The following is a 12,247-nucleotide window of genomic DNA, read 5'->3' as shown; positions in this document are numbered from 1 at the left end:
TACTGTTCCCCCTCTTTATCTTCAATTATACAAAAGGACTGCAGAGTGTTCAACTCAATCCATCCACATCCTTTTAAGACTTTTCTTGTTATTACATTTATAGCACTTATTGCAGAAAATGAAGTAAAAGTAATGGGAACTTACCAAAGAGGTTGTTGTTTGTTTTTAGTGTGTGGGGGGGGCATGCTGGGTATTGAACCCAGGGCATTCTACCTCTGAGCTACGCCCTCAGCCCTATTTTATTTTTTATCTGGAAATAGGGTGTCGCTAAGTTGTTGAGAGCCTAAGTTGTTGAGGCTGGCTTCGAATCTGTGATCTCCTGTCTCAGCTTCTCAAGTACTAGGATTACAGGTTTGCACCACAACACCCAGCTGAGGTAGATACTTTTAACATAGGGAAAAATTATACTCTTAAACTCTCCAAAAGTATGCAAAGTAGCAATTGGTTATGTAAAAACAATATAGGCATAAGGCAAAAAGAAGGGGTCATCCCTTGATTGTTGCAAATGGTTTTAATAAAGAAGCTTCTTTGGAGACCACTGGCATGCCAGGCTGATAGCCAAAATTTTCGAGTTGGAAGAGACATTGATTGGGTTTATCCATCCATTATTTATAGGTAAGAGTGAAACTCAAAGGGGCTCAGAGATTGAAAGTCAAGATAACATAAGGAGGTAGTGTTCTGTCTAGAATACTTTTCCTCATCACCAGCCCTAGGGATCAAGGATGACAGAGAAGTGGCTGTACGGTCAAGTAGACCAGGACTAAACCCTGGCTCTGTCATTGGTAGCTTCTGATCTTGAAATTTAGTGTTCTCATGTATGAAGTGGGGATAATAACAGAGTTTTTAAAACTTATAGAGTTACACAACTGTAAGGATAACACTGCAAAGCCTTTAGCCCAGAATCTTGCATAGATAGTGCCCAGTAAATAATAATTACTATCATTTCCAACTTGACCACAGAGTAAATAAATGCACATTTCCTGTGACTCACTTCTCTAGCCAATTTCACAAATGATATTTGCAAAATGTTTAAAAGTTCTTGAAAGAAAATGTGTAAAGTAATAATTAAATTGGTGTTGATATCATGCCCTCTTTATTTGGGCTACTGATTTCACAAAGACTATCAGGCTGCATTTGCAGGAACTGTGTCAAAGAAGGAACTACGCCGGGCGTGGTGGCGCACGCTTGTAATCCCCGCGCTTGGGAGGCAGAGACAGGAGGATCGCGCAGGTTCGAAGCCAGCCGCGCGTTGGCTTAGGAGACCCTGTTTCCAAATATAAAAATGTAAAAATAGGTCTGGGAGTGTAGCCCGGAACTAGTGCCAAGGAAGAACATTAGGAATAATTATGGGGAGCTTGGACTAGGGGCGGGGGCTCACCAAGTAATGTAAGACTACAATGCACTAATAAAAGTGTATATATAGCATATATGCATATATTTATTATATATATATGTATATGAATGACAGGCTTAGATAAAAGGGTGAAATGCATGACTTTCTGAAATTTTTAAAAAAATCTTTTCCATTGCACTCACACACTCACAATGTGACAAATATGCAGAACAGTACAGTGTCTAATAAGGCTTGTTTTAAGAAACAATTTGAAGTTGGAGTAAAACAAAGTGCACTTTACACAGCTGGTAGCTAAACAAATAGAATTCACTTCCCCAAAGGGGACTGACTATGCCTCGGTTGAAGAAAGGCTCAAATAAGCCCATGGGTAATTAATATTTAGGGAGTTGTCGAGGGCAAGTTAAGAGTATTCAATGTATATACCTAAATTTTGAGGGTGATACATTAAGAATAGTAATTTGACTCTTCTGATGGAATTAAACAGTTAGCATCTTGGCCTGGATGGACCTTTATTTTGACTCAATATAAAATTTCTTAGGTTCTAATGTAGGGCAAGAAAAGATTTGTGGAGTAGTGGTATGTGGTGGTACTTGCTCAGCTTATTAAGTGGATTGCCTGTGGTTTTGAAAAGCTTCCTCTCCTTAATAGTCATATTGGAATCCACTGGGTGGCAAGAACACAGCACACTACCTTATGGGTCACTCTTGCAGAAGACATTAATGCATCAGTCCTTAATTTGGAAACCTGCGGTCACTCAGCAAGACAGAATTTGTCTCTCTCCCTTGGTGTAATGATTTTGATTTTGTTATCTCTCTTGGGGTAACTCCTTGCAGGCTTGGCATGTTGCGAATCCGAGACTGCCTTTAACAATATGGTCGCGATTCTCTGCTTGGCTGATTTAGCTAAGCATTTAAGTAACCACTAATCTTCAGAAAGCACCAGGGTCTACTTAGAGAAATCCCTGTTGTCTGCAAGGATGGAAACAAAATCAGCATGGAGGAAGCATTAGTTACTAAACACAAATCAATCTCTTTCTACCTCACCATCGTTTTGTCACCATCAGAGACCTGGTGTCGGGGCAATGAGTGTTCACTGTGTAGGTGCAAGATGGGCTCATGTTTGACATGGAAGATGAGTTGGGGAAGTAGGAGAGCTTTCTGAACTTCCTACATATCAATCAAACCTCACTAATGGGTGGGTCTCACAATGCTGAGTAAAAAAAGCCAGACCAACAGAATAGAATAGGATAGAAAAGACTATCCAATAGAATATAGAATAGAATAGACAGAATAGAATAGACTATCCAATGTCCTTTACACAGAGATTTAAAAAAAAACAGGCAAAATTATGCAGAATTGTGGTAGAGGGTGGGAGAAGCTGGATGGAGTTGGGGGCACACAGTTGTTATGGAGTGCTGGGAACCTAGGTGAGTTTATCTTATAAAAGTGCACTGAGTTTTAATCTGCAGACTTCACGATTTGTGTAAATTGATGATGTGTAGACTTTGTTGGGTGTGTGTTACACCTCAACAAAAAGGTTATTTTAAAACACGCATGCTAATAATTTCTCTTTCATTTGAAATAAAATTAATTTGACATTTTCAACTATTATACATGTGGAGCTTATCAAAATTTGGATCCTTTTTCCCTGATTGCCTTGACACTAAGTTAAGATGTACTAGAATCTAAATGTTCTAAAATTTTCATTTCACACTACTCTGCAAAGATGGTCTATTTTTATGTGAAAGAAATCATCCAAAGTTAACTTTAGGCTTAATAAAAATATTTTAATATGTAAAACATAGCTAAACTCACAGACACATTTCTGTGTGACTTTGTGGAGATGGAAACAGAATGACTTACTGTCTGGGTATCTGAAGAAAATTCTGCTCACCCAGCACAACAAATCCATGCATCAGGCGCAAGCTTCTAACATTGGGAGCCAGCCTAGAATCTTTCCTTGGCTTTGCATCATGGACACAAAATGTCCATTTTCTATGCCTCAGTTGCCTTGGTATAAAATTAAGGGAAGGCATACAAATGAGAGTCTGTTTTGGAGAAGACTTAGAGTGACTAATGAAATGTGATATAATTACAATTATTTAAGACGAATACTAAAATTGTCACTAATAAAGATGGTGACAAGGATTACCAGCTGCGCGCAAAAGAAGAGACATGATGTGTAAAAGAGAGTCATGGAGAAAAGAAACCATGAGCCTGCCTTATGAGGAGTTATTTCTGTCAATAAATTTTACTGTGTTGCAAATATGTTCCAGAAGGAAAGAGTGGGAAGAATTGTTCTGCTGGGAATGGATGAAGCTGATAAATGGCCACAATCCTAGTTGGCTGTGAGCGGTGACAAATGCCACCCTCTGGCATCTGAGTTTTCCCCTGATTTAGCAATTCCAGTTCTTGGGCCATTGTAACATATTGTTACACAAACAACTATGTCCTAGTTTCTTCATTCCTATAACTCTAATAAATACATATGTCTTCTTCCATAGAATCAAAGAGTTGCTTTTGAAATGCTTAGGAACTGGGTATGCAGCTCAAGGGCTAGGGGTGCAGCTCAGTGGTAGAGTGTTTAATTAGCAAGCTCAAGGCCTGGGTTCAATAACCAGAATTGGCATAATAATTAAAAAATGCTTAGTCACAATATGAATAAAGTCAGTGCATTTTTACTGTCTGCTTTTTCTTAAGTGGCCAGAATACTTGTCTTTTAAATTGTTACAAGGATGTGACCTTGAACCTGGCTTTATCTGAGAAACTCTTACTGAGTTAAGGAAAGAATGAAGTACTATTCCTAATTCAGGTCTCAAAGATCTGTATAGCCTCCAATTGCACAAATCACCATCCATAGCAACCCACTGAAAATCAGATTTCAGGAAGATGTTTTAGAAGTAAAGGAGAGAAAGAGAAGATACACCATAAGCATTCCAAATAGGCAGTACCAGAATGTCAGAGAGACCCCAAAGGGGCAGAAAACCTCAAAACAGAGTGAGCAACACTTCGCAGACTGAGTAAGAACTTTCCATAGGAAGTTCAAAAGGTGCACTTGGCCATTCATTTGGGACGTCTTGTTCCCAGATAGAACAAAGTTCATCACTGCATTGAATTAAACACTGGATACAATTTTACCAACCCCTTGAGTTTTTCAAATACAATCAACAAGCCAGACATACTTGGGATGCTGAAACAAGAGGATCCTAAGTTTGCAGCCAGCCTCAGCTACTTAGTGAGATTTTCTGCAACTTAGTGAGACCTTGTTTCAAAATAAAAAATAAAAAATAAGACTGGAGGTATAGGTGTAGCTAGGAGATAGAATGCCCCTGAGTTTAATCTCTAGTAAAATTCTCATTCTCATCCTCCCTCCCTCCCTCCCTCCCTCCCTCCCTCCCTCCCTCCCTCCCTCCCTCCCTCTCTCTCTCTCTCTCTCTCTCTCTCTCTCTCTCTCCTCTCTCTCCTCTCTCTCCTCTCTCTCTCTCTCCCTCTCTCCTCTCTCTCTCTCTCCCTCTCTCCCTCTCTCCCTCTCCCTCTCCCTCTCCCTCTCTCTCTCTCTCTCAGAACACCAGCAATAACAATACAGGTTATTAAGAAAATCTCTTTCCTCTGGTGATCTCACCTTTTAGCTTTTGCTGAGATGGGCACCAAGCTTTTCTTTCCTAATCAAGCTTGCTGCATAGGGGATCTGTAAGACAAAAACAAGCAGAGACATCCAGGTAAGCTAAATTTGGAGGCAGATGTGTAATAAAGACCCTTCATCATGCTTAACAATTTGAATGCCGATGGAGCCTCCCTGAGGGGAAGAGGTCTCTGCTCAGCCATACAGGGCTTCTGCAGTAGCCTTCCTAAGGCCTGTTTAAAAAGCATATTGAAGACAGAACTGGTAGTCACACTGGATTTTTGCTCTAGCTAAAATAGATAATCTCTGAGGTTATCAAGGACATTTAACTTTAAAAAGTTTTAAAATTTTGCATTTAGTAGTATGGTATGATGATGATGAAGATGATAATTATTATTATTATTATTTATTATATGAAAGTGAATTATAATTTTAAAATATGTCCAAGGACACAAAACAAGAAAGTGATTGCAAACTAGTTTAATTTAGTCTTTCAGTTTATAGAGTGATTTCTTTATAAAATATCGTATCATTATAAATTACAAATAAGATTAACTAAATACAAACCACTACTTTGGGTATATTCCCAATAATTGATAAGAAGGAATAGAAATAATTGTACTAAAGGGGAAATATGACCCTTGAGAGTTCTACCTGGATAAACTCAGAAAGTGCTTTTGAATACTGAGGTTGTGATTGAAACCTATCACATTTGATATGCTACTTTTCATTAGAAAATTCAAGTGGCTTAAGTTGGACTACATGTATTATTTATATTTGTCTCTCCACTAACCCCAGCTAAGGTACTCATTGTGTTACTTACCTGCATCATCACAAGGCTAAACTTGAGACTCCAAAGATTTGAACCCATTTTATGTTTAAAGAAATATTCAGCCTTTAGGACTGTAACATCAGAGTACTGAGGGAAATTATTTTTCATTCAGTTAGGCAATGTTTTGGAATTCTGTTATATATACCTCCACCTTCCCAGCATATTATATATTTTATTCTCTTGATCCACCAGTCCATACATATGAACCTTTACTAATGGAAAGGAATTACAAATTTATAGCCATGCTAGTGACTAAGATAAGCTGGACCACTTTACCATAATAACAGGTCTACTGAATCAAATAATCTTTATAATGGAAAAAGGAGATGATTAAGATAACCACTTCACTGTTTTGACACACAATCCCTAATTAAACATATCAGATGGGCGCATATCTGAGAAAGGGCATCGATAGCAGCATTGAAATTAATGATTCATATAGTAACATAAAAAGTTCAGTGTTCTAATCTCATAGTTTAAGGTGTAGGCTGAGATCAGCTAGCTAACTATGACAAGGACAGTTTCACAGGGACCTACTCTTGTTACCTCTTCTTTTCACCGTAGGTTATGCTACACCTGCTATTAAGAGAGGCACCCTTGAATCTCCCTTTTCCATTATGGCTTAGGCTGCGGTGTGCCAAAGCACACAGGTCACCTCTCTTCTTAGATGCATATTATAACAGTCTTGAATACAATATTTTTATTTAAGATAACAAGAAATGATATAAACTTTTGGGCATGAATATATATATATATATATATATATATATATATATATCAATGCTGATCATTGGACTCAGGGCCTCATGCATGCTAGTCAAGCACTCTACCACTGAGCTTCATTTCTAGCCCTTTTTATTTTTATTTTATTTTATTTTATTTTATTTTATTTTATTTTATTTTAAGTCTGACCCACTAAGTTATGGAAGTCGGCCTCTCCCAGAGCTTGATAGCCTCTAGCCTCAGCCTCTGGAGTACCTGCAGTTACTGGTGTGCACTGCCAATAAAATGTGTTTGTGCCACTGTTACATTTAGAAAGAGTCTCTAGCATCAGGTTTGGAAGCCACAAGACTTACTAGGTATATGTTCTCAAGAGATAACTTAAAATCACAAGGGCCACTCACCCAAACAAATAAATTACACAACCTGAAGAAAAGTGCCAGGGGCTATTTTTCCAGCCAAGTCAAAATGCCCTTTTCTTTCTTTCCCTCCCCCCAAACAACAAGAAGGAAATGAAAAATAGTCTATTTCCAATAGTCCTTCCCCAAAGCCCCAGACTAGAATTTAAACTACTATTAAGAATGATCCCAAACACTGATTTTTAAAATTTATTTCATTGAAACAAAATGAAATAGATGCCAAACAACAACAAACACAAAAAAGCAAAAAGTTGTGAGCTGGGTATCACATATATTAAATTCTAAGTCCTAAATTATGAATGATACAGAAAGAGTGCTTTTCTAACATGTGTGAGGCCCTGGAGTTGATCTGTGGTTGTTAAAAAAAAAAAAAAAAGGATTGGTGTCTCACAACTTCCTAGCTTGTGCCAAGAGAGAGTCAACCTAATTTCAGACACTCACATGAATCAACATCTCAGACTGAGAAAGATAAGAAGAAGGCCACAGAACTAAAGAAAACAGTGTACTGTCAAGATGCCTGGCAATGGATCAATAGTTGGAATAAGAGCAGTCAGGGTCTGTCTACTGTTTCCATGAAGTTCAGATTTGCCTCAAGTCCCCTGACTACTTTCGACACATCCTTAGCCACAAAAGCAAAATCCTCTAGCGGCCTGGGAATCCTTTTTTTAAAAATACAGTGTAGCCGGGCGTGGTGGCGCACGCTTGTAATCCTAGTATTCGGGAGGCTGAGACAGGAGGATTGCGGTTTGTGGACAGCCTCCGCTACTTAGTGAGGCCCTCTGAAACTCAGTGAGACCCTGTTTCAAAATAAATAATACAAAATAGAGCAGGGGATGTAGCTCGGAGGTCAAATGCCCCTGGGTTCCACCCCCACCCCCCCCACACACACAGTGTAAAACTGTTTTAACTGCTAAAAAATGTAAAACATATTTTCCAAAACATTCTGGGTTGAGACTATAGAAATCATAACAGGTTCATATCCTAAAACAAAAACAAAACACCCTAGCACTGAATAGCAGTGTCCTTACCCAGGAGCCAGAGCCTACCAGCAAAGATAAGGGTCTCTTGCTCCATCCCCTGAGAACAGGCACTGGGTTCCTGCCATCGGGAATGGGAAACTGCTTTTTATACAAGTACACAATGAATGAAACTTGAGTACTAAATATACTGATTGAATATTATTTTAATTGAGGCCTTTAATAGAAGAATTTTGAGACCAGTTCCCCCTAATGCATGTGACTGCAGCACTCTGGGAAGACAGTAGAGGGCGCTTCAACACTACATTTTCTCCATCTGCGGTGCTGCTAGCTACCCGGTGGGTTCAAAGGCTGAGTATAGGTCTAGCTCTTCATCCTGTGCTCAGTGTTGCAGATTCTCAATGTTCTTCAAGAGCTAGAGCTAAATAATAAAACATCTCCCACAAAAATGCAGCAATAGCTTATACACAGATGCACTGGCTTAAAAAGTGTTGCCAAATGAGCAATGAAAAAGAAAAATTAGCAAGGCATCCTAGTAATCTCAGCTCATGTCTCGAACCATCACAATCCAATTTTTGGAAAGATGAATCAAAAGGTTATTTACAGAATAAAATATCTTGGGTTTCTTCCTAACCCAAAGGAATGATGGAGTTTGTTTTATAAAATTGAACAAATTTCTTCAAGAACCACCATTAATTTGTGAATAAAAAACCCTTTATTATCCTAAACACATTTTCATAAACTTGCTAAATATTAATACTTATTCACAGTGAGAAGAATTTGATTCTTTGTTTTGTATGAATAAATATGGCTTAAATAAAAGGCCCTAGGTATTTGAGAACCCAAAGCAGAGGTGGGGAATTTTAATACAAACTGTATCAAGGACCACAAAACTCAAATTTTAAGCTAGTTTTTAAAGAGTTAGCTTGTGGCCCTGCATAAATTTTAAATACACAGGCTTTAAATCTCTCATTGAGAAGCATGCACATTATTTATAAATGCACAGGAAAAGTCAATCATTTGACTCTACAGTCATTTCAACTTTGCATTTAACAAACTAGAAAGAAAACACTGGCACAGAAATTATAGTCAGCAGAGGATCTAAAAATGTAGGATCCAAAAAACTCATAAGTTTTCTTTTTATGGCAATGATACCCAAGATGCTTTAGATGTAAGTTTTTTGAAAGGAACACTGTGTAACAACATAGGATAAATGCACTGTGGGTCTATGGGAATCGTTACAAAAGATGATGGTTTTAATATATTTGAATTCTCCATGATTGCAAAATAGGTTTTTATTTCATCTAAAGAAAAATGCCTATTCTGTAATATAAGCTCTGTAAACTTTAAATATAAAATAATTTTAAGTGGATTGTTCTGTTCTCAGGAAGCAATGTATGTAACTATATTTACTGATGGATGGGATCATTCAACTAAAATATTGAGAAAGCCAATAACTGTGATACTTTGCAACTCCTTCATAATCCTTAGGATTTCCTAAAGATACTTTCCTCCAGGTGCTTTAGCAAATACATTAAACTGAATAAGGAACTAGATAAATTAATGTTCAAGTAACACTGAGTCTGTTGTATCAATTTCACCACAGACAATATCATGAAAACACAGGTCCTTCATGCATGAAAATATCTCTAGCCACCAAGACCTAACTAGTTCCACTATTAAAGGCACGACTTTGAGAAGGGCCATCCCATTAAATTTAGCACTCATACCAGGCATGTTAGTTGGGAGGCTGAGACAGGAAGATTGCAGATTTGAAGCCAGCCTCAGCAATTTTATGAGACATTGTTTTACATTTTTAAAAGGGCTGGGGGGGGGGGTTGGCCTGGCGTGGTGGCGCACGCTTGTAATCCCCGCGCTTGGGAGGCAGAGACAGGAGGATCGCGCAGGTTCGAAGCCAGCTGTGCTGGCTTAGGAGACCCCGTTTCCAAAAATAAAATAGGTCTGGGAGTGTAGCCCGGAGATAGACGGGCTTCCAGGAACCCCAGTACCACCAAAAAAAAAAAAAAAAAAAAGGCTGAGGGTGTGGCTCAGAGTTAGAATGCTCCTGGATTAAGTCCCCAGGATCTCCCCAAATCTAATTTATTACTCAACTGTACCTCACAATTTATCTATCAGGTTAAACCTTACAACAGTTAGCTCTATGGGCTGGGTCTTGAGTGCAAGTTTGCAGACCTTAAGGCTTGTATCTGTTAGGTGTAGACAATGCAACAGTAATACATAACCTCAGAATTCACTAGTATGCCTTTCTTTTCTAGTTTGTGGTAGAAGTTGCTTAGTGTGCAAAAGAACATTTGAGGAAATCAGGACCAAGCCAGAAAATCTGGAGGAAAATTAAGAGGACTGCTCTAGGAGTGAGTATTAGATGAGATGGGTCAAGGGGTCCATTGGATGGTGATTCATTTGACAAGTACGTACTTTTAACTACTTGATGCTGGACCCTGTGTTAGGTGCTGGAGACAGCATAGCGTCCCCGAGCATTTTATGGCAAGGGATGTAAAAAAGAAAAGGGGGAAAGAAGCAGGAGGGACAAATTATGTCTCTTTCACCAGTTTTCATGTTGTTAGCCTGGATGTGTTTTTGTGAATTTGAGGAGTGATAACTGTACCTGCAGGTTGTGAGGAAATCCTAGCTTCTCCCACACTATTTAATTTGCTACCAAGAATATTTCGCTCTCTAGAGGACTGTGAATGAATAAGACTTGTCTAGATCGATGAATACTTGATGATAAGATATTTTGCAATACAGTCTAATAAAAAATATTTAGTAATACCAATTTGTATCTTCCAGGTACCACATATCTTATAGGACAAGGGATTTTTTTTTCTTTTAATACCATCTGCTTATTCCATGAATGCAACAACATTTTCTCTTTTGCTTAAGAAGCCTAATGTCAAAAAATAAGTTGAAACATTAAAGTTATGTAACGGATCTTAAATAAGGTTGCTGAAATAAATATTTCTCAGTTTCCTTTCCTATTGTCAATTTTGCTATGCTCACTACTACCCTGAAATTACATTTTTGTCCCATGTACAGTAAATTTTTGTTTTAAAGATCTAAAAATAATGCTCTATGTAAAATAACTAAGGTCTTCAAATTTAATATTCCTCTATCTCCAATCTTATATTCTAAATTTTCTTTTGGATAAAAAACAGTAAATTTAATCACAAATTAGCTATAGTTCTTATAATCTAGAAATAAGAGTTGAGAATAGTATATACATTTTTTTAACCTCTGTGAAGAATGTGTTATCCATTGATTAAGAAAATCTTCTCCCCAGTGAATTTAGGTGCAGACAAAACTGACACACCAGCAAAACCAACATTAGAAGAAAGATCCTGTTTATAGGGCATCTTATATAGGGGTTTATGGGACTTGAGAGCCATAAATGAGCAATGGGGATGGTATAATTGCAGGAGGAGTGTTAACAGTTACAGGCCCTCAAAATGCAAGAAAATGTGATGAAACCCAAGCCAGCTTTGAAAATGATTCTTAGGAATCTCCATGAACAGAGCTGTGACTTTTCCATTGCAGAAAGGAGGCATTAACAGCCATCTTTCTTACATAATCCTGTTAGAGAACTAGAGACCTGGCTTTCAAGACAAGATGCACAGACATTAGAGCTTAAAGGTCTAAGGATAACAGATCAGCTCCAAAATGCCAAGCAAGCCAAATCATAATAATTATGCTGGCAGCGTCAATAAAGACCAGCATATGCCTTTATCTAGGTGATTTTAAAATATCTTGGAAGTGTTGAGCCGACTAGTTTTTTCATTGTACTCACAAAAATAAGGAAGCTTGGGATACAGCTTTAAAAAGCACTAGCAGTGTTTAAACAACGTGAAGTTATCAATTCCAACCCCAATAATATATATGGGGAGGAGGAGGAAATGGAGAGGGATCTGGGGAAACATCAAGTGCTGCATGTATATACATTTCTATCCGCATTAAAGTGGATAATTACCATGCACCAATAAAAGTATATTTTTAAAAATCACTAATGAATAATACCGGAGAAATTCAGAAAACAAACAAAAGCCCCAAACAAACAAAAAAAACCCATTACCTTTATCAGACATTTTCCTGGTTTTTTTCCTATAGAAATAGATTACTTTTAAGAATGATTAGTTTGGATAATGCTTTTCATTATCCTCCAAGTGCATGTAGCTGGCTAACTGGCTGTATACTAAGTTCTGTTCACCGTGGACGGCCTGGCTCAGGTGTGGGTGGTGAAAGGAGAGAAGGGCAGAAGACAGTGGCTCCCAGCACTGTGCTTAGAGGTTTGTGTCATGGAAAAAAAAAATGC

At 38.0% G+C, this 12,247-nt stretch overlaps 1 protein-coding gene across 1 annotated transcript in view; it reads right to left on the bottom strand.

Moving 5' to 3' along the window:
• Nucleotides 1-4,978: 4,978 nt before the first annotated feature.
• SKOR2 (SKI family transcriptional corepressor 2) overlaps nt 4,979-12,247 on the bottom strand; it is a gene marked incomplete at its 3' end in the record, with an annotated part of 37,556 nt that continues 30,287 nt past the window's right edge. The window contains exon 7 of the mRNA XM_080714808.1: nt 4,979-5,041. Coding sequence (XP_080570934.1) covers nt 4,979-5,041 — 63 coding nt within the window. The remainder of the gene's footprint in view (nt 5,042-12,247) is intronic.

This window comes from Muscardinus avellanarius, assembly GCF_963383645.1.
Source record: "Muscardinus avellanarius genome assembly, chromosome: 17".
NCBI classification, from domain to species: Eukaryota; Metazoa; Chordata; class Mammalia; order Rodentia; family Gliridae; genus Muscardinus; species Muscardinus avellanarius.
The sequence above is the reverse complement of the archived record's forward strand: the minus strand, read 5'-3'. Positions and strand labels throughout refer to the sequence as shown.